General features: G+C 47.3%; 1 protein-coding gene across 6 annotated transcripts in view; it reads left to right on the forward strand.

The window, feature by feature from the left end:
- The window catches only part of USP48 (ubiquitin specific peptidase 48), a 28,987-nt gene that overhangs the window by 2,138 nt on the left and 4,591 nt on the right, over window positions 1-22,258 (forward strand). For 4 of the 6 annotated variants that reach the window (XM_079326414.1, XM_079326411.1, XM_079326412.1 and 1 more), the window contains exons 4-20: window positions 523-650; window positions 2,232-2,356; window positions 2,897-3,005; window positions 4,189-4,322; window positions 4,503-4,585; window positions 5,080-5,259; window positions 7,710-7,835; window positions 9,938-10,087; window positions 12,405-12,605; window positions 13,870-13,984; window positions 14,120-14,250; window positions 15,565-15,636; window positions 18,444-18,568; window positions 18,724-18,846; window positions 20,703-20,764; window positions 21,223-21,333; window positions 21,936-22,066. In XM_079326414.1, the coding sequence (XP_079182540.1) occupies window positions 523-650; window positions 2,232-2,356; window positions 2,897-3,005; window positions 4,189-4,322; window positions 4,503-4,585; window positions 5,080-5,259; window positions 7,710-7,835; window positions 9,938-10,087; window positions 12,405-12,605; window positions 13,870-13,984; window positions 14,120-14,250; window positions 15,565-15,636; window positions 18,444-18,568; window positions 18,724-18,846; window positions 20,703-20,764; window positions 21,223-21,333; window positions 21,936-22,066 (2,106 nt within the window). Of the gene's footprint in view, window positions 1-522; window positions 651-1,980; window positions 2,155-2,231; window positions 2,357-2,896; window positions 3,006-4,188; window positions 4,323-4,502; window positions 4,586-5,079; window positions 5,260-7,709; window positions 7,836-9,937; window positions 10,088-12,404; window positions 12,606-13,869; window positions 13,985-14,119; window positions 14,251-15,564; window positions 15,637-18,443; window positions 18,569-18,723; window positions 18,847-20,702; window positions 20,765-21,222; window positions 21,334-21,935; window positions 22,067-22,258 lie in introns of those variants that run through there. The other 2 variants (XM_079326416.1, XM_079326415.1) reach the window with 2 other exon arrangements.

Below are 22,258 nucleotides of genomic sequence, written 5' to 3' on the forward strand. Positions count from 1 at the left end.
TCATGGAGTCCCTAAGGTTGGAAAACTTCTCTGAGGTTATCAGTTCGACTATTCCCCCAGCATTGCCAAGCTCACCATTAACCACATCCAGACAGTTTTTAAGCACTTCCAGGGATGGTGACTCCACCACTGCCCTAAGCAGCCTGTTCCAGTACCTGACTATCCTTTCTGTGGAGGAATTTTATCTAATATTCTACATAGACCTCCTCTGGTGAAATTCAAGGTCATTTCCTCTCATCCTGTCCCTTGTTCTCTGGGAGCAGAGCCTGGCTCCACCTTCTTGTCTGAAAGTTGCAGAATGTAAATATTTACAGTTGGTCTTGATGATCATAAGGGTTTTTTCCAGCCTAAATTATTCTCGCTTTGGCTTGTGCTGGATTTGCCATCATCACCTACGTGATCCACTTCAGTTGTCTTGACAATTCAAACTACCTTCCAACCCCATCACTTTTAGTGGTTGTGAAACACTTGGAGTGATCCCTTCTCACCCTGAATTCCTGCTGTGCCTTGTGTTTTTCCCAGACTATGAGCCCCAGACCATCTGTGAGCACCTGCAGTACCTGTTTGCTCTGCTGCAGAACAGCAAGCGGCGCTACATCGACCCTTCGGGCTTTGTCAAGGCGTTGGGGCTGGACACGGGGCAGCAGCAGGTGTGTGGGAGGGGATTCCTGGCAGTTCCAGAAATTTGGGATCACCCTTGGGTGGTCACTGCGCAGCTCCCCACTGGGTCTGGCTTCTGGGTACAAACATTGAGGGGGAGGGGGCCTCCCAGAGTGCACAGGGGAAAAGGAGGGGACCAGGATGTCAGGAGTGCAAAGGCATCAGGAGGAGCCCAGGGAATGATAGGATGGGGCCAGGGAGATGAGGAGTCCAATGAATGATGTGATTGGGACAGGAAGGTCAGGAGGAGAACAGGGAACAATGGGATGGAGAGAGGGAGATTAGGAGGATCCCAAGGAGGAATGAGATAAGGACAGGAAGATAGGAGGAGCCCAGGGAATGATGAGATGGGGCTAAGGAGCAAGGAAATGAGGCAAAGGAGATCAGGAGGAGTCCAGGGAGTGAGGGAATGAGAACATGGAGTGATGGGATGGGGCCAGGGAGATGAGGAAGAGCCCAGGTAGTGGTGGGATAAGAACAGGGAGACAAGGAAGAGCCCTGGGAATGATGGGATTGGGACATGGCATAATGGGATGATGATGCAGAGATCAGGAGGAGCCCAGGGCAGTGGGATGGAGGCAGGGAAATCGGGAGGAGCTCAGGGTGTGATGAGATCAGGACATGAAACAGTGGGATGATTACAGGGGTATAAAGAGGAGCCCATGGAGCAATGGAATGAGGCTAGGAAGTGATGAGTGCAGAAGATCAGGAGGAGCCAAGGGAGTAGTGGGATGAAGACCAGGAGTGATGGGATGGGGCCAGGTGGGAGGCAGAGCTGTGGTGAGGGTCCTGCAGGTGTTCCATGGGCTGCTCCCATCAGGGGATTGGGTGGTGAGATCCTCAGGGTGAGGTGAATCACCAGGAGCCAGCCAGGATCCAAGGGGAGCGTGTAGGAGGTCAGTGCTGCAGGGGTCTGTGGGGCTGGAGCTGGAGAGAGCTTGGGAGAGGGGCACGGCTTGGAAATGCACTTGGAAAGGTAAAGGGAGGTTTTGGAGGAAGAGCCAGAGCTCTGGCAAATGTTTCCTTGGGAGGGTCAGGAGAGGAAGGAAGCTGACCAGGGACACCAAAGGGCAGCTGAGAGAGGCCAAAACCTTGTTTTTAGAAGAAGAGAACCAAGGTGGGAGAGAAAGGCCCCGAGCTGGGTGTGGGGAAGCATCACCAGCATCAGCCATTGGGCAGCTTCTCATTTTTGGGGTGTTTTATTTCTGTTCTCATCTCTGATCTGAGCAGAGACAGTTGCAAAAATGAGGATCAAGGGGCTCGAAAGCTCTTCAGGAGGGTTTTTATCCCTTCCAGAATCCTGGGAGGAGCAGGGCAGAAGTCAAAACCCCCAGCAGGGCTGGCAGGGAGCCAGGGCAGCTCCTGCTGTGCTCCCACACCAGGACCTCACACTCCTCTTAGCCAAATTCCTCTGTTTTTCTTAGTCTTCCTGCCTGGTCTTTATTTTCCATGCTGTGCACAGAGCCTCTGTGCAGCCTGTGTGGAGGGCTTGGGGTAATTAGCAATGAATTAGTGACAGGGTTGGGACTGCACTGTGGTGGATTGTTAATGAACTTAGTTTTCTCTTTCAGGATGCCCAGGAGTTTTCCAAGCTGTTCATGTCCCTGCTGGAAGATACTTTGTCCAAACAGAAAAACCCAGATGTCCGGAACATTGTGCAAAAGCAGTTCTGTGGAGAGTATGCCTATGTCACTGTGTAAGTAATAATTTTGGGAAGACCCTTTCTGTAAACATTTAAATTTTTAGAAGGTTTTGGGAGGGGAAGATCCCTTCTAACAACCGGAGAAGGCAGTTAAGCTGCAGCAGAAACACTTTCTGAGAAATATTTATCTTTTCCTTTCCTGTTCCTGTGTGTGTGGTGTTGCTGTTACAGTTCTCCAGCTGCTTTTACTTCTTTAATGAGAATTTACCAACTAAACCTGCAAGTGAGGTAATGGAGTGGCAGGTTTTGCAGCCAGAAAGCAGCATCCTGGGTGCTGTATTTTCATTCCTGTGTTCTCAGAGCTGTGAATTTCACCTTTAAAATAACGTAAAATGGTTCATGCGAGTTGTGACAGGTCCTGGTAGGTGCTCTTAAGCTGTTTAAATTTTAGGTGTGGAGGTGTGAATCTCCTTTGCCCTGACTTTACTTCTTCTCCTAGTTTTATGTAAAAAATATTTTACTAAAGGTTTGGGAGTTCCAATGCATGAGCCCTGGCCTGTTCTCAGATACTTTTTTGTCTTCTTCCTATCCTAGCTGCAACCAGTGTGGCAGAGAATCTAAGCTGGTGTCTAAATTTTACGAGCTGGAGTTAAACATCCAAGGACACAAGCAGTTGACAGACTGTATAACAGAATTCCTCAAGGTATGAGCTCATTGGGGTTGCAGTCCTGCTGTTTTTAGCAAGGAATTTCAATTTCTTCCTGCAATTCACAGCCTTTGAGGTCGGTGTCAGAGCAAAGCCGCTGACTTGGCTCAGGGAGATGCATCCCAGTGAAAATATTTTTTCTGCAGATCCAAAAAATGAGGATTGAGGCACAGTGCAAGGAATGGCTCTGTGATATCACATGGTCCTGTTATGGCTTTAAAAAGCACTTTGAAGTTGAATTTTTAGTTAAAATACTTTGCCAGGAAAGTTAAGGAGAAGTGTCTGCTTGCTTTGTCACAGATAGCACTGGGAGAACAACTGCTTTCCATGTTTTCTGTGTCAGTGCTCATCTGCATAGCAACAGGAGACATTCCCTGCTGAAAAATGTGCTCTCAGAACTTCCAGGGAGTGCCGGGAATAGCTGCAGGAACAGCTGCAACTGCACTCAATTCAACTTGCAAATTTGCCTGAATCTTAAGTTCAGCTCTGGCACACTAAGGTGTGGATTCCACTCAAACTATTTAGGACAGAACTAACCTGAACCGCTTCCCTGAGCTCATTTCTTGCTGGTGCACTCAGGAAACCAGTTGCTCTGCCTGGAAGGTCTGCTGTGAAAAAAAACTGGTTTGGGTACACAGATTAAATTCCTGAATTAGTGAACTTGGCATTTGATGGCTCCTCCTTCACACAAAACCACCCTGTGATGTTTTTAGGGGGGTTGGAATTTTCCTCTGGCCTAAATCTGCCCTTGGAGTGGCTTAGGCAGTAAGTGACTCCTGAAGGGTTTTGGGTAGCTGAGCAGAGGGTTGTAGTCTCTAGGCTAAAATGTGGCTTTACGTTAACTGGGTCCATGTGAACTCGTAAAAGGGACAATTTAATTATTTTCTTGGTATAAACCAACTCAATCAAATGAGGAGCAGGAATAAGAGACCTGAGAATTTGGAATGGTGCTTGATTCAGTCTAAAATTTGCTTTAAAGTGAGAGCAGCCTGCTATGGCCATGCCGTAAAGTGCAGTCATTGGTGTGTCTTTAACTCAGAAAAGTTTGGGAAGCAGCTTAGAAGAGACTTAAATAATTAAAATAACTTCAGTGCTTCTCATTCTCCAGCTGTTATGTAGCTCAATTGACTTCAGTGCTGACATGTTCTCAAGACCTTTCCCTCTGCCTCTCTACATTCAGGAGGAAAAATTAGAAGGGGACAATCGTTATTTTTGTGAGACTTGTCAGAGCAAGCAAAACGCCACGAGGAAGATCCGGCTGCTCAGCCTGCCCTGCACCCTCAACCTGCAGCTCATGCGCTTTGTGTTTGACAGGTGAGTGGGAACACCCTGGAAGCTATTGGGGAAGTCACCTACCCTGCTCTTCCTGCTTTAATTTGAGGAGTGACAGGATGTCTGAGCCTCTCATGGGATGCTCAGGGGGATTCAGGGAAGCTATTTTGAGATGTGAGCTGTTGTTGCTGTGCCCCAAGCCAAAGCTTTGCCTCCACACAGACAAACTGGCCACAAGAAAAAGCTGAATACCTACATCGGCTTCTCAGAGCTGCTGGACATGGAGCCTTTCATGGAGCAAAAAAGTAAGTTCAGGGCTTTTTTGTTATTTTCGCCTATTGCCTTTTGGCAGATCTCCTCTGTAATTCTGTTGAGGAGGAAATTCCTCCTTGTGAGGATGGTGAGGCCCTTGCACAGCTGTAGCTGCCCCATTCCTGCAAGTATCCAAGGCCAGGTTGAACAGAGCTTGGAGCAACCTGTGATAGTGGAAAATGTCCCTGCCTGTGGCAGAGAGGTGGAGCAAGATGGGCTTTAAAATCCTTTCCAACCCAACCATTCTGGGATTTTTGCGATTCCTCTGAATTCTCTTTTTGATTGAAAATTCTGTCAAGAGATGTTTGAAGTCTGTATTTCAAACAACATCCTTGTTGTTATGCCACAGCCCTCTGATCAGTGTCATGAAGAGCTGTGAGTTAAAGTGCAGGGTTTACTGCCTGATGGATGGAAACACGAAGTTTGAGGACAGGAAGGATGAGTGTGTTGGCTGTAGAGCTGTGTGTAAGTGCTGCTTGCCTTGCAGACGGTGTGTACGTGTACGAGCTGAGCGCTGTGCTCATACACCGTGGAGTAAGTGCCTACTCCGGGCACTACATCGCCCATGTGAAGGACCCGCAGACGGGCGAGTGGTACAAGTTCAACGACGAGGACATCGAGAAGATGGAGGGAAAGAAACTGCAGCTGGGGATTGAGGAAGATCTAGGTAAAAACCTTCAGTTGTGAGTGCCCTTTTAAAAATACCTCTTTCTGCCAAAACCATGGGCGTCCCCAGACGCAGCCTCCTGCTCCTCCCCAGAACGCTCCTACACGGCCTGTCATGGCTCAAGGGACGTGGGAAACAGCAATCCTGGGGATTGCAGCCAGATTTGCTTCGTTTCAGCCCCGTGTGAGTGTTTACACCTCATGATCAGCTGCTCTAGTATTTCTCTGGCTGCCACATGGCAGATAAAATGCTGATAACACAGGCAGCAGGTTCCTATCAGGGAGCAACAGGCGGGTGCCATTTCCTTGGAACAGATAAGGAGAATGCTTTCAGTTTCCTTAACACATTATGGCTCTATCTCCACTGAGTGTTTTACTTGAGGGCAGTAAAAAAGATTTTGATCCAAATAGCAACTTGGAGGCTAAAATTGCCTTTTTACTCTAAGCTTTTTCGTTGGTGCTTTTCTGTTTTACTGGCTCATTGTGTGCTGCCCAGATCACCATGTTCCTGCACTGGATTTCTTGGAGATTTCTTGGAAAGCTTGGGCTGAGGCTCGACCTGTGGGTTTCTCATTCTGCAGTCAATAAATAAGAGCAGCTCATTTGGAGTTGAAATGCTTTTGTAGTGGCTCTGTGTTCTGTAGTACAGATGCTCACAGCAGGGAAAAACAGGGAGATTAATAAGAAATTCACTTGCAGTGCAAGCAATCAATTCCCAGGAATTCTTAACCACCAGGATGCTTTGCTATGGTTGGAATTTATGGAATGTTGTTTTTCTTTAAGGCATCTTTAGAGAAAAATATATCTGCAGATTTAAGTGGTGCCTTGATTTGGTGTAATGGGACATCAGCCTTCTCCCCATTTCCTTGTTCTTACCTGCATGATGCTTTTTGAGGTGCTGGAGTGTGTCCAGAGATGGGCAGTGGAGCTATGGAAGGGCCTGGAGCATTCTGAGGAGCAATTGAAGGAGGTGGGGGTCTCAGCCTGGGGGAAAAGGAGGCTCAGGGGGGACCTTCTGGCTCTGCACAACTCCCTGACAAGAGGGGACAGCCAGGGGTGGGGTGGGGAGGTTGGTTGAGCTCTGCTCCCAAAGAACAGGGACAGAAGGAGAAGGAACAGCCTTAGGCTGTGCCAAGGGAGATTGGGAAAAATCCTTCATGGAAGGTGTAGTTGGTGTTGAAAGAGGCAGTACAGGGTGAAGTCACCATCCCTGGAGGTGTTCAAGAAGTGTGTGAACATGTCACCTGGGGACATGGGTTAGTGGTGGACCTGACAGTACTGGGTTAATGGTTGGACTTGATCATCTTGGGGGGCTTTTCCAACCTTAGTGATTCCATGATCTTGCCTGTGCCAGCAGCTCTGTCCCATTCCCTTTGGCTCTGCTTGCTGCCAGCCCAGGCTGGAGCTGGCCGGACATCTAGTGGTGCACAGGGAAACTGAGCTTAACTGCAAGTAGGTGTTTTATTTCTTGCATTTCAATTCAAGGCTATTTGGAGAATAGAAGTAAAGTGTGTTTAGGAGCCTCTTTAAACTGAGAGCTCAATATTTGTATCAAGTTTTGATGTAATTTGCCTGTTACAGGCAAACTGAGGCCTTTCTTTGTTACAAATACATGTAACAGCAGGAGAAGGTCAGTAACACAAACTGAAGGTCTTGTGGAGGTCTGTGGGGGGGAGACTCTTGGCCACGCAGATGGGAGCACTTTGGAAAATTCTTGGCTAAAATGCAAATAAATAGTCTGGGAAGTCCCCTGAGTGGTGTGTGTGGGGGGGAAAGGCATAAGAATGTTTTCAGAATTTGGGAAAAAGAAACTTAATTCAATGGTCCATTTAGAGTTTGACTTACAGAACATTTTCCTTTGATTTTTTTTTCTTTTTTTTTTTATTTAAAACAGTTTGATATCTGGAGCTGCAGCTGTAGATAAGTGTTTTCCTTGCCTGAGAATCCATCTGGAAACAGCAGCTCTTGCAACACAACTTTACATCCCCCAGCAGCTGCTCAAAAACAACCCTTTCCATGGCTCTTGGCTTTCTAAAAGCTTTGCTATTTTTTTTTTTTTTCATATCCACAGTCACCTGTAAATACGATTTTCTTCCCTGAGGATGTGATTCTTTTCTTTGGAGTCAGGACAGCAGAACAAGAGGCAAAAGGGAGAAAGGATGTTTTTCCAAGAGTAGCTTTTGGCTCAGAGAAGTTCCATTGGGGAGAGAAAAAATGCTCTTGAGAAGGGAGGTTCAGAACAGGCTCCTAAATTTAGTGCTTTTGATTTACCCAGAAAGGCCGGAGAGATTTGGGGCTTTCTTTGGGATGCAGTTTTGAGTCATGCCAAGCCCAGTGCTTGGCACAGAAGCCTGGCACAGGGAAGCTGGCTGGGTGGCAAGCTCCTCCTGTTAATGAAGGAGCAGGGAAGGAGCTGGTGTGGTGCTGAGGTTTTGCCTTTTGTTCCCACAGCGGAGCCGTCGAAGTCCCAGAGCCGTAAGCCCAAGTGTGGGAAGGGCGCGCACTGCTCGCGCAATGCCTACATGCTGGTGTACAGGCTGCAGGCCCGCGAGAAATCCCTCACAGTCCAAGTGCCAGGTGAGTCCCAGCACCCAGCTCGTCCAGCAGTGCTCCAGGTGCGCCAGGAGGCCGAATTTTGATTGAAACCCCATTTAGGGCAAGGAAGTTGCTGGAGACCCTCTGCTCTGATTCTAGGCTGGGAAAGCTGGAGAAGGCCCCAGGGAGATGTCAGAGCCCCTTCCTGTGCCTAAAGGGGCTCCAAGAGAGCTGGAAAGAGAATTGGGACAAGAGATGGACTGACAGGACAAGGGGGAATGGGTTATTGGGAAGGCTATGAGGCTGGTAAGGCCCTGGCACAGGCTGCCCAGAGAAGCTGTGGCTGCCCCATCCCTGAAAGTGTCCAAGGCCAGGTTGGATGGGGCTTGAAGCAACGGGGATGATGGAAGGTGTCCTTGGATGAAAATGATCTTCAAGGTCCCTCCAAACACACTCCAGGATTCCATGATTTTTGTCTGTTTCCCACGAGCCCCAAAAGTGCTGTGTGGCACCTTGGTGTCTTGACCTGTGATACCCCTGGGTTTTCCCAGCACTTAATTCACATTAAACTGCTAATCCCTCCCATATGCCCACTCACACATTGCTTTCTTACCCAACTGGTCAAGCTGGGAAGGGGTCAGGAGGACATCACCCCACTGGGATTCACCACTGCAGTCCTACTTGTATTCCAAAGGTGCAGGAGAACAGAGTGGTTAAATGTCATCAGCAATGCATGAGGAGGTGAATAATCCTGACAGATGTCAGGTTCCCTCTGCGACTGCTTCAGCTTTGCCACATCAGGAATAAATGACATGAAAATAAAAAGGCTTCAAGCCCTGAATAGGAATTTGGGACGAGTGCCTTCGTGTTGTGCTTTAGAATTATGGGGGTGCCAGACCTCCCTGTGGGCTTTGCCTGTGGATTTAATATTTCCTGTTTGGCTGCTCCTTGATTAGAAATACTAATTAGGCCCCTGGTGCTGAGGTGTATTCCCTCTTCACTCATTTTTCTGTGGAGCGGGGACAGCAGAGGTGGCAGATCCCTTTGGATCTCTGCAGAGGGTATAAATCATACTCCTTATTCCTCCCTACTAACACCCCTAATCTCTCCAAAGCCTTGCCCCCCGTTTAAAACACACTCTCCAAGACATAAAACTTCAGGAATTAGCACTAATTCCTGACTGGATCTGTATTTTCAGCCTGTTTCCTGAGCTTTTTTGCTCTCCCTTTCCTCCTACCCTTCTGCCCAAAACAATAACTCAACAAAAACCTCCCCACCCAGCTCCAGATTCCTGCACAGCCCCGCGGTTGCCTTTGTTTCCCGTGGAATCCTGCCAGGGAACAGGGAGTGAAGGGCAGCAGTGGAGCTCTGCAGTTGTGGGGAGGTTTCATGGAATTATAAATTTGAGGCATTTTGCTTTGATGCTGTTAAACAGCGGCTTTTCCGGGACAGTGGAGAGACGTAACTTGGCTCTGATCTCAAGGAGGTCAGGCTCGTTATTTTTTAATACTGTATATTTTCCTAGGTGGATATTTTGGTCAAGAATTAACCTTTTTGCAGATATTTTAGCTCTTCAGAGTAATTCTGAATAGGAAAAGGCCTCAGATAAGCACAACTTCCCCCCACTCCCTCCCACCAGCCCTGTGAGGGAAGTGGTTTATCTTCTTTCTTCCCTGCTGAGGTTTGAATTTTTGGGGTTTTTCCATCAGTGGCAGCAAAAATCCCTGTTTCCTTCACCTTTCTGTTGATCTGCCCTAACTAATCTCCCATCTCCTGAGGGCTCTTTGCCCTTGAGTTTCCAGCATGATGGATTGCAGGTCATGACAGGCTTCGGGTGTATGCAGAGGGTGAAAAGTTTTTGTTTCCCCCCACACCCCGCCCGGAGTGATGAGGCAGGACAGAGAAGCTGCACTTAACATTGTAACCAACCCCAAGTAAATTATTTTCTCGGGTGCAAAACTTTGAATTTAATCATCTGCAACCATCAGTGTCAGAGAGCAATGTCCATGTGCTTGGCTTGGGGAAAGACCTTGCCCAGCAAGGCTGCGGGAGGGAATTTTTAGGTTTGTTATCCCCAGATAACCCATGGTAATTAACATAGCTGGCATTTTCCCTTCAGTTCCTGGGGATTTTTTTTTTCCCAGCTTTTCTGCAGGAGCTGGTAGAGCGGGATAACTGCAAGTTTGAGGAGTGGTGCAATGAAATGGCTGAGATGCGCAAACAAAGTGTGGCCAGAGGCAAGATCAAACACGAGGAGGTGAAGGAGCTCTACCAAAGGTTACCCGCCGAAGCTGGTCTGTAAGACATTGTGGAGTATTGCTGTAGTAGAGCTGTTAAGCTTAGGAATGATTTGTGACTAACTCCCAACTCCCGTGGCCTTGCTGGAAGGCATTCCTGCAGCCCTCTGCAAGCAGAGAGCTTCATGCATGCTTACATTTGTTTTCCCTTGCTTCTTTTCCTGCCTTAACCTATTTTTCTCCATTCTTTGCTCGTTCTCATGGCCTCTGGCATCGCTAATTCCCTCCTGCTCCTTGCCCATCCATCAGCCTCATGCTTTGTGACTCTTTTCTTCTGCCTGGTGAGCAGCTCAGCTCGTTAGGAGCATTGAGGCGGAATAACTGCCTGCTCCCAAATTGCCAGCTCACGGCAGGTTTGGGAGCTGGTGAGCCCAATTCATCAGCAGGTAACGGGCTAAGCAAATGCCTGACCTCCAGCAAAAAATGACTGGATCCATCCCTGCCAGTGCTTCACTGCTCCATGTCTCAGTTTTGTAGGGAGACTGGGATTAAGCTTTTTCTACTTCTCCTTATGTCCTGTTGCCTCAGCATGCCGAGTTTTATTTTCCACCTTGTTTTTCTCGCCCATTTCGCTAAACTTGCTCTATCATCCAGCCCAGGGAATTTGTCTTCACTGTGTATCTCTCCTAAAAACTGCAGGATAACTGTAACTGAAGACTTAAAATTGGGTTTAATTGTGTGGCCTGTAAGAGAATTCACTGTTCAGATTTTATTATTGGATGCTCAGAATCCACCATGAGATTGGTGTAGCCCAACAGCAAACTCCTGTTCCAATAAGCATCTGCCTCTCCAGTCTAGGAATGCAGGTGCTTAACTCTGGAGCAAGAAAGTGTCACAGCTCCTCACCAGCCTGAGCAGCACTTAGATGTCACTGTGAGATCAGAGTTGTGCTGGAGGGATAAACTTGTCCTGAGTCACCTGTGAAAAGGAGCAGCAGCACAGTTCCAGTGTGATTTTCCTCAGCAGGAACAGAAGAGTTTGCTCTTGGCAGTTCTGAGGTGACAGAGGAATAAATCTCAAAAAATACAGTTTTTATAAGTTCAGGTGAAACTCTTCTGCCCCGATTTAGAGATTACAGGACCTAAAACTTTGCCCTGAGGCACCCTCTGCCTGCTGCTGGCGCATCATGGGCACAGCACAGCTGGAGGCAGCGTCATTACAATACTGCTCCAGGTCCTTTCTCTCTCGGGCTTGGGGCTCTCTCTGCAGCTGTGCAGACACATTTTCTGCCAGCTTTGTGGAGCCTGCCCCAGAAAATCCTCCTTTCTGGGGGAGGCAGTTTCATCCCAAACTAGCAAACTGGTTCTGACAGCGATGCAATTCTCTGGAGGTCACGGCTGCGGAGGGCATTGCATAAGATAAAAACACCGTGCATTGAGGCTGTGGAGAAAAAGAGGTTTCACAGAGCTCCAGTGCAAGCTGGAGACTCAGTGTTTTCCTGTCTTCTGTATTTTCCTCTTCTCAGTTGCTCCCTCCTAGGAAACATGAAGGGTTTGTGCTCAGTTATAAATGTCACCAATGGGTGCATTTTCCCATGGTTTCAAAGCTGTCTTCATGGCAGCACAGAATGAGTTTGAATTCTTCCTAATTTCCCAATCATCCCACAGAAGCATTGTGTAGTGATACTGTGCCTCAGTATTGAGATACAGGGGTTTCAGCCCAACCTGCTCATACAAGCACTGACCTGCTCCTGTACCTCAACTTTGTACTTCTCTTTCAGCAAACATGGGCAAGCCTGCTGCTGCTCTGCTTCAGCAAAAAATCTAAGCAAATAGATTTGCACTGTAAATTTTAACATTTTCTCACCTAAAATTGTAAGAGACACTGAAAATTTGGGTGCTGAAAGGACAGGGGGAGCACTGACTTCATCTCTGCTGCTGTTGCCCTTAATTTTCAAATTACTCCAGTGAACTCTCTCTGTTGTAGAAAAAGCCTGTAATGTATGATCATGATTTAAATATTATATCAGTCCCTTGATGAATGAGAGGAAAACCTTCCCCTTTCCTCGACTGCTCTCCAGTAATCCCCAAAAGGTTTGACAGCACTCCCATTCCTCTTTGGAGCTGTTGCATACTGATTGCTGAATCCAAAATGATCTGCACATCTTAATCTCACGTAGCTCCTGTCTTCCAAATCTGTGACACTGAGATCAGAATGGGGTGGGAGAATCTGGATCAGACCTTTGAAAACGTGATCCTCAGAGATTTAATCAACAGTGATTGCCTGTTAATTTTTAAGAGTAATTATAAAATACCACCTGATGTTGGAGCTGACATATATGGTCTTGTTTCTCTTTGTGGTTTCTGCCCTCCAGGTTCCCCCTATGACTTCATCTCTCTGGAATGGCTGCAGAAGTGGCTGGATGAGTCCACTCCTCCCAAACCTATTGATAACACAGCCTGCTTATGCTCCCATGGCAAACTCCATCCTGATAAAATATCCCTGATGAAGAGGATATCAGAATACGTGGCCGACTTCTTCTACCGGCGATACGGAGGAGGGCCCCGGCTCAATGGTAACATCCTCTCCAAGTCACCTCCTGGGATGTGGTTTGGAGCCTTTTTCTGGTCCCAGCCCTATTTTGAGCCATCCTTTATCATCATAACTTTATTTCAGTACATGGCTTTAGTGCTGCTTATTTCCAGGAGATTTTTTTAATATCACTTAATTCTGTTACCATTTCCCAAGCCCATTTAGGGTGATCACAGGGTCTGCTTTGGCCTTGCTTTTTTACCTGCTCAGAAAAGGGCTGTGCCTGGAGGAATTGCTGTGGAGGAATGGGGCACTTGGCTTAGGAAACATAACACTTGGAAGGTTTGAAGGCGATTCTAGAAAATAAAACTTGCACATGCAACACTCCAAACTCTTGACAATTATTTTCTGTGCCTGCAGCATCCACAGCTCCTGTGTGGGCTGGGTCTCATGGAGTATTCAGGCCAAAAATACCCCTTCCTGTCTGTCACCTCATCCAAGGAACCACTTACCTGTTAGCCTGCTCCTGTGGAAGCATCTACCACACATTCTGCTTTTCAGGATCAGCCCAGCCCCTCCAAGCTTTGGAATCTCCTCATCAAGCAAGCCCCAGGTTTCATTCCTTTTAGGAAGTTGCTCAGTAACTCCCACTGAGACCAAATTAGCTCAGTTCCTACTGGGAGCTTGTAGGGAAGAAACTGCTTGTGACGCAGGCAGCCTTTGTGGGGAAAAACAGGGCAGGGTTTATTAGTCAAGTGGAAGATTGCCTGCAGGGTTGTGGGTTGAGTATTGCTGGCAGGGAGGGAGGGATGGGTAAAAGGATGATGGACACACTGCTTCCCTTCTCCTCTTGCTCCAGGATGAAAATCTGAATACACACCCAGCTGGGATTTCCACTCCCTTTGTCCAGTGCAGCCTTGCAGGAGGATGTTTTTTTCCTGGGTGAAACTGGCAGTGCCACAGATGTTTGTTTTCCTGACATTTCTTGCCTCCTGTGGCAGGGTGCTGGGCTTCCCTGGCTCCCTGTGACTGCAGGCTATGGATACCAGGAGCTGTGAGAGCAGACCTGTGAAGCAGTGGAACAGATCACACCTCATTTGAAGTATTTTTGCTTCTTTAAGCTTCAAACGTGGCCTAATGTGGCTGTAACCCCAAGGATTTCCTCTTTTACACGTGAAATCACCCATCTTGAGGCAGGATAGTTGGTACACACCTGAGGGCCTTCAAACCAGCAGGAAACCACCTGTGCAATAAATTATGCAATAAATAGTGTAAAAACCTGTGTTTCTTTCCCCCCCCCACCCCAGTCAAAGCACTTTGCAAGGACTGTGTAGTGGAAAGGTGTCGAATCCTGCGGCTGAAGAACCAGCTGAATGAGGACTACAAAACTGTGACCAACCTGCTGAAGATGACAGTCAAGGGGTATGGAAGTCCCAAATGCTATCAAAGATGCTTTTTAGAAGTGCTTAAACAGTTTTTTTCCTAAAGATTTCCCTCTTTGGGCTCTGAGGAAGGGAGCTGTGATTTTGAGGTACCAGTGCTGTTGTCTCCCTGCAGGAACGACGGATTTTGGGTTGGAAAGGCATCCTTGAGGAGCTGGCGTCAGCTGGCTCTGGAGCAATTAAATGAGCAAGATGAAGATGCAGAGCACAGTAATGGAAAAATGAATGGAAATGCACAAAACAAAGGTATTTACTCCTGAGTTCCTCCTAACTTCTGCTGCTGTAGAAACCCACCAGCTCTGCCTGATCCCTCCTAACAAAAACACGTTTTGTTAGCTGTTTTGTTCCCCTTGTACGAGTAGGGAGGAAAGGATAATAAATCGAATAAAAAGGGCCTTAATTTATGGAGCTTTTTCTTTGCTAAGCTTGAAAACTGCGGGGTGATCTTCATGCTGGAGAGGGAGATGAGGTGATAAGTGGTTTTACAAAGCTGTGTGAAATTACCACCACAGACACAGGATCTTTTCATCCACTTTTCTCTGAATGAGAGAGCAAGGGGAAGGAAGAAACGTGAAAATTACCTTGAGAAAGGGATGATGATGATGATGTTTATTGTGAAGGTTGAGGGATAAAGCATCACAGCTGATACAGCAGCACTGGGAAAACACAGCCTAGGAACAAAAATCATGAATTGGATTCCATTCTGTTCCCATATCACGAGAATAGATAGAGGTTTTATTTAAAGAGCCTTCAGCTCTTTAAATGTTTGAAAGTCGTATTTTGTTGAGCTTCTTTGAACTGGGTAAGAAGCTCGTTGGAATCAAAGTGGAAATGATAGCTCAGGGCATTGATCTTGGGCTGGAAGGCACCTCAGGCCCCCCCCCCCCCCCCCCCCCTCCCCCCCGATAAGGAGGAACACTCATGGAGAAAAGGGTAGTTCGGAGTTACTACTCATCGTTCCTCGGGGGTGACTTTGATTCACAGCAGGTTGCAACTCCCAGTAGTGCATTTGAATTACTCACAAGCCAAGTTGCTCATTACGCAGCTCGTTAGAGGCTCTTGCTGACACATTATTGTCTTTATGATGCTTCATTCAGTAGCCAATACTTGACTTTAACTAATTTGGAGATTGGTGTAGGGCTTGTCATCCCTTGCCAGGCTCCCCCTCGCTTTGTCAAGCAGCATCTGGTTTAGATCAGGAATTTTGCTCCTTTTGCTCTTACCTAGGCTTGTGTTTAGGTTAAACTCGGAGATGTCTTGGGAGCAGGAAACCCCTGCCGTGTTCCTGCCCTAACAAATGCATCCTTTGTAATCTCACAAAGGCCTGGCTTGTGCTCCATGCACTTCAAAGCTCTCCTACGTGGCCTGGGGGCTGTAATCCCGCCTGCCCAGAGGCCAAGACATCAGAGAATAACATGCTTCTTTCCAAATTTGCCCCTGGGTAAATGGGTTTCCTGTAATCTGAAGGCAACCGTGCTCCTTTCCCTGTAAGATTTTTTTGAGAGAGGAACTCTGTGCAATCCTCCTGTATATATATATTTTTTTTTTTTTTTAAATTAGATGAATCAAATGAAGAGAAGAGGGAGGCGGAAGAGGAGTTAAATTTTAATGAAGACATCGTTTGCCCACATGGTGAGTCTCTCCGGGGGATGGAGCTGAATATGTCCCTTGTTGCCCACTGCTGCACACATTAACCTTGTAGCCTTTGCTCCAACTGTGGCCAGCTTGAGGAGTCACTGCTGAAGTGTGCTGAATTCTCATTTTCCTGGTGTTTCTTGCCCTCAGAAGTTTTCCTTGCAGGCAGACTCTGTAAGGACTTGGCCAAGCAGAGCTGTCAGAAGCTAAGTTTCCCTTCCTTGCATGGGCAGCATCAAAGTTCTGCAGCCATTTGGAAACTCTAAAAGCAGGAAGAGGGTGTAAATCAGTCCAGGTGGAAGCTGAGAGTATCTGTTTAATAACCTGTTTTACATTAAAACAGGAGCACTCACCCAGCACCTGGGCCAGGACCACTCCTGGATATCGATTTCCCAACCTGCTGTGCTTTGGCAGCTGTTTACATAAGGTTTTGACCTCGTATCAGTTGTTTTGCAAGTGATGCCTCATTAGCTTCATCCTTGGCTGCACTGTTTTAATCCCATTTTATATCCTGCCATAAAACCCAGTTTTACTTAAGATATTGTTTGTAGGCATCAGTGTGTGGGGAGGTTCCATCTTATTTCAAACAGAAGGAAAAATGGCATAAATTAGCCACACACCTCCTGTCTTCAAGGCTAGTCAAGAAACTGGAGTAAGGCTTGAGAAATCTCATTTTCAAGCAGAGTGTTTAAGCACTTTGCCACTATTTTAGCTGTTACTCTGTGCCTTAAACTCTGCATTTCCCATTGCCTCGAGGCTGCTGCTGTTCAACAAAAGCATGGAGCATGGGGATGGAACATTTATGGAGCCAGACATGATAAAAATAGGCCAATAGGCCTTTGGAAAATGTATGGTGTTAAATTGCTGGTTGATCTGTGACTTGGGGTCATAGCAGAATAAATTATACTAAAAAAGGGGACTGCTGGCAGGGCAGGTTTGTTGTCTTGAGTTAGCCTCTGATTACTCATGGAAAACAAGCTTTCCACCTTGAAAAACTCCCTCTGGAGTGGATCAGCAAATCTGTAGTCTTGTTCCTACTGCCTTAATTTTGTCATGGAGGAGGTTCCTGCCTCCATGGTAGGCTCTGGAAAAGGCAGTGCTGGATCTGGGAGGGCTGGCTGGCCTCCAGGAATGCCACCCAGGCGTTCCCTTCACAGCTCTCTTTGTATCCCTGCTGTGATTCCTCGCTCTCCAGTAGCTGCCTGATCCCAGGGAATTTTTTCCAGATACCAAGTTAAGCCTTCTTTGATGTCAATGCCCAAAACATGTCCCTGGGTGGTGGGAGTGGGAAGAGGGGTCAACAGGGATTGGGTTCATCTTCCAGATGGCAAAACACTTGTGCCCTGTATACCCAGAGCTGATTTTTTCACCTCTTTCACTCACCATATTAGTTCTGGTTTTATTATTCATGTGGTATCAAGGCACTTATTTGTACAAGCTCCTTTTTTCCCCCATCCTCGCTGGCTCTGGGCAGCATCCTGGGACAGCCTCTGGAGCCACTTGGCCTTGTTGGATGAAGCTCAAGTGGCCAAGTGCTGCATCGAGGCCTGACCTTTGTTTATTAGAGGAAAAGGAGGAGAGGAGCATTGCTATTTTTTCCTCTTCGGGGCTGGCCAAATTCCATGCTCAGCTGGAGCCAGTCTGTGAGCCTGAGGAGCTGCTTGTCATGTTAAAGAGCAGCCAGAGGGTGGGGAGGAAGGAGTTTTTCTCAGTCTCCTCTCTGCAGCTCTCCAGGCTATAGAAAAGCAGATAATAAGGGATCATGCTCTGTGGACACCACAGTTGCTGTTTCCCTTCCCTCTTGCTGATGCAGTCCCCACTGAGGCACAGATATTCCCAAATCTGGATTGCATCACAGTGTCTCAACAGCTGCTCCTCATGTTTCTTCCTGCACAGGGACTTCCCAGCTGCTGTCTCAGAGGGAGATGTGGTTGTGTTTTCCCCTTGGCCATCAGCAACCCTGCAAGTGGGCAGCTGGCTGGATCCTGGAGTCTTCTTCCGTTTTTTCAAGCCTTGTATATCCAGCCAGCAATATCATCATTGTGCACCTGCATTGTGCATTGTGCCTCCTGCTTCCACCCCTGAGACAACAGGAACAAATAGCTCCTGAAAATCCATGTTGGGGTCTTGGAGCTGCCTGAGCATCAGGATGGATAATCCTGATATCAATATAAATAATCCTGATGGATAAATAAGTGTTCTGGGGAGTAGCTGGTAAATCTTGCTTGGTATCTTCACATACAGTTATTCCCCAGAGCAGATTTAGGGTGCAAAAATCTGTCCTTTACATTTTTCAGGCACTTGGATAGGGCACATGAAACTCTGTTGAGATTCTACAGTGGGAATTTGGGGTTTTCAGGGATGTGGAAGGCACCTGGTTTCATGGGACACAACATTACTATCCTCGGGCTCAGCAAAGGGAGTCACCCTGAGGATGTAGCTGTGGATAGCCAGGATCAGAAACTGGTAGCCTTGTGCCTTCTGACTTTTTCCCACATCCCTGCTTGTATTTGATCAGCTGCTTAGGCCATGATCTTGGAAATCTAAAGGGCCTTTTTTAGGAATTAAATTATTACTATTATTATTATTATTGTTATTATTGTTATTTTTATTATTATTCTCTGTCTAAAGGAAGCAAGGAAAGAGTTGAAGGTGACTTTGCTGGTTTTTGCTGACGTGTTGTTGGCTGATAAATGTGTGGATTTCTTCCCCATGTTTGTTCCTTGTAATCTCTGCAATCAAGGGCTGCAAAACGTTCCTGAGCATGTTGTGATCAAAGCCTTTCCTTGATTCTCTCCCTGCAGGTGACTTGTGCATCTCTGAAAATGAGAGGAGGGTGGTTTCCAAGGAAGCCTGGAAGAAACTCAAGCAATATTTTCCAAAAGCCCCCGAATTCCCAAATAACAAAGAGTGCTGTTCCCAGTGCAAGGTATTTGCCAAATACTCCCCTTTTGTTGACTGTAAATACTGGTTGTATTTCTGGTTTTCCTTTTTAACATGACCCTGTGCCATGGAGGAGAATAAAGTCACCTTTTAGTAGCAGCTGGGAATGGGAGCTGGGACATAATTAACTGTTTCCTGCAGATTTTGGAGCGTGAAGGGGAGGAAAATGAAGCTCTGCATAAGATGATGGCCAGTGAGCAGAAGACTTCTCTCCAGAACCTGTTCCATGATAAATGCAGACCTTGCCTGGGCAGCTGGCCTCAGGTAGGGAAGGAGGGGATCAGGAAATGCAGCCAGGCTTGGGAGGGGTTTTTATTGGCTTTAATACCTCTCTTGCCCAGAGCAGCTGTGGCTGCCATATCCCTGGAGGTGTCCAAGGCCAGGCTGGATGTGGCTTGGAGCACCTGGGATAGTGGAAGGTGTCCCTGCCCATGGCGAGGGGTGGAAGGAGATCCCAAGCCAAACCATTCCATAACCATTCACTCAGTCTGTGCCAGCAGAGCTCTCACATGTTGTGCTGAGGTGTGATTTCCCTGGATTAGCTGTGCTGGCACAAAGCCCTGAAGAGCCATGGGAATGGCCCATGTGCCAAGGGAGCTGTGCTGGCCCAAAGTCAGGGAGATAACAGGGACAATGTTGCTGCCATGGTTGTATCCCTCCCTGGAAGGACTGAAACAGCACAGCTGCTTCCCACAGCTCTCCATCAGCCTTCTCATGGAGTAGGATGCTGGATCACACCTGAACTTTGCCTCATCACCACCTTTTGCTGCTGCTTGGGCAAAATTCAGGTGTGCTTCAGCATTGTCCTGTGTCCCAAAAGCTCGGGGAGTTTCCCAAAATGCTGAAGCTCTCAAAAGAGCAGCAATGGCTGTGCAAATCCTGCCCTAGCAGCTTTTCCAGGAATTCCTGGGGATTTGAGGTGCCCAGAATGAGCTGTTGGCTCCAGTCCTTGGCTCCTGGGATCTCGTGGTGCTGACTAGTGGTTGACTCTACAATCCTGCCAAGGTGCATTGGCAGGTGTCTGCCTCCATCCCTCACTGCTTCAGCTGGGAATAAAAATTGAGGCAACATAGATCCATGGCTCAGAGCCAAGGAGATCCAAAATGGTTTAAAAGGAGTTTTCCTTCCATGCTGAGCTGGAGAGCTCCAGGTCCTGACAGTGGTGATTAAGGTTCTGTCTGGTTGGATTTTCTTTTGGAGCTGGAAAATGGAAAGTTGGATCTCATCACTGTGGGTCAGACATAGGAGAGTCTCCACCAGCAGGGTTACATCCTTCTTTCCCTTTTTATCATCCTTTTCCTTTTCATTTCCCAAGGAGCCTCAAAGAAGAGAGCTGAGGATCTCCCACTCAAGCCTTTGGAGTTTTCCTGATCCAAAGAACTTGAGGTTTGGGAAGGGAAACAGAATGAAAACAGGCAGAAATCAAGAGATGGAGGGAAATTAAGAAGTATATGTATATTTATTCCTTAGGTGTGCTGAGAAAGGTGGAGCAAGCCTTTAAATCTGTCTTTGGGAAAGGGGTAAGGATAAAGGAGAGGAGAGCATGGAAGTAATTTTGTCACCCAACTCTTGGGCGCTGGATGATTTCTTGTCCAGGAGCAAACAATTTAAAGGAAGACTGGGACAAAAAAAAAAGATCACAGATTATCCCAAAAACGCTGTCTTATTTGGTGCACAGCTATGTTTTTGTATCCCTGCTGCTGCCAAAAGGAAAAACTTGTGGATTTTGAAGTTGGAAACAATTGAGGTATGTTGTGGGGTGATGTCTCACCCCACACCTGTGGGAGTGCAGGGATTCACCAGCTTCAGACGCCGAGTCCCCAGGAAGAAAAACAGCACTGAAGAGTCCTGGCTGCTCCAGGGAAATGTCCCTTCCCGCTGGGAATTAAAAGTAATTGGATCAAAAGCTTAAGTAACTTCATAATAAACATGGGATTAGCAATGGCAGTGCTTGCTACCTGATCCAAAATTATTTTCCTTGGCTTTTGCAGCCCACTTGGATGGAGTTGTCATGGTAAAAGCAGCACTGAGGTCTCGAAGGGAGCGAGATCTGCTGAAAAACCGAACAGTCATTTTTGGGTTTGTTAAAAAGATCATTTTTCCTCCTCTTTTTCCCCCAGGAGACCGATGAGCTGTATATTGTTTCACAGTTCTTTGTAGAAGAATGGAGGAAATTTGTCAGGTAACTTGGCTGGAGGGTTTTAATGCTTTTTATCTCTTATTTTGGGGGCCGTAGATAATATTTTGCTCTGACTCCTAGCACAGTGAGCTCAAGGAAAGAATTAAGCTGATTTTTGCAGGACTTGTATCAATTGTAATACTGTGTAAGACACTGAATTTCCTTGTTTGCTGTGTCTTAACCAGATGGTCGGATTAGCTGGTAACCTGATTAGTTTTTTCATCTGTCTAGAGCTGTATCCCAAAGGTCACCACTTGGGCTGGAAATGGAAATCTCTGCTGGACAGAGTCATTCTGCACTGCAGAGGAACGCAGATCTGATTTCCTCATCACTAGTAGTTACTATTCCTTGTTGGAATGCCTTGTGTAAATACCTGTTATTTCTTCCTGGCTTCCTGAGGAATTGTGGGGATTCTGATGGGATAGCCTGATCCAATTTTCCAAACCTCTTCCCCTTGACAGGAGGCCGACGCGCTGCAGCCCCGTGTCCTCCATAGCTAACAGTGTCCTGCTCTGTCCCCACGGAGGGCTCATGTTCACCTTTGCTTCCATGACCAAAGAAGACTCCAAACAGTGAGTTTCTTCCCTTCACACACTTTGCTTTTGCCCCAAGCTTTGGGAAAACATTCCCAAGGGAATGCTTTGCTGCTGAGCCCCAGCAAGATGAGGAGTAATCCTTTCCCTCAAAATTAACACCGAGGCTTTTCGCAGCCTTCCTGCAAGGCAAGACTTAAACTGTCCAAGGATGCTGGGTCAGGAAAAAAGAGCTTCCTTCAGCTTGGCTTGTTCCTGACAATAAGCACACTGGATTTGGTCAGGACACAGAAACATCCTGCTTCCTTACAATTTGCTTTCCGTGAACCTTTCCCCCCTGGAGTGCTGGCTGCAGGGCTGGACTTCATGCTCCACAGCCTTGCTTCTGCAGTGATGCAGCACTAAAAGTAGGAAATCTTCCACTCCTTTCCTCCTCCATCCCTCCCTCCAGCATGATGGGAGCACAACAGTGTCACTAATCACAGCCTGCTGTTATCTGGGAGTACAGGCCCTCCCATGTAGCTGGGTTTTGGATAGATTTTACAGTTTTTCTTTCATTAACAGACCAACAAGCCAAAAAGGGAGGATTTTTGGGCTTGGCTCTTCCATGTCATAAAGTACCTGCCTGTTCCTTTGCACAGTATAGTTCTGATATGGCCCAGCGAGTGGGAGAGGATCCAAAAACTCTTTGTTGTGGATCATGTCATCAAAATCACCCGGACACAGGCACCTGGGGCCAGCCCTGAGAGCGCCCACTACACCTCCGAGCCCCGTGAGTGACCTCTGCTCCTGGGAACAGCTTCCTGGGGATAAAAACTTCAGTCTGAGGGAGTCAGTGGGAAGCACAGAGCTTGGCAGATTCCCCCACTGCAATGCTGTGTCCAGCTCTGGAGTCTTAAGCACAGGAAGGATGTGGAGCCACGGGAGCGAGTCCAGAGTAGCCCACGGAGGTTCTCCAGGGCTG

The sequence above is a fragment of the Erithacus rubecula genome (assembly GCF_903797595.1).
Source record: "Erithacus rubecula genome assembly, chromosome: 24".
Classification (NCBI taxonomy): Eukaryota; Metazoa; Chordata; class Aves; order Passeriformes; family Muscicapidae; genus Erithacus; species Erithacus rubecula.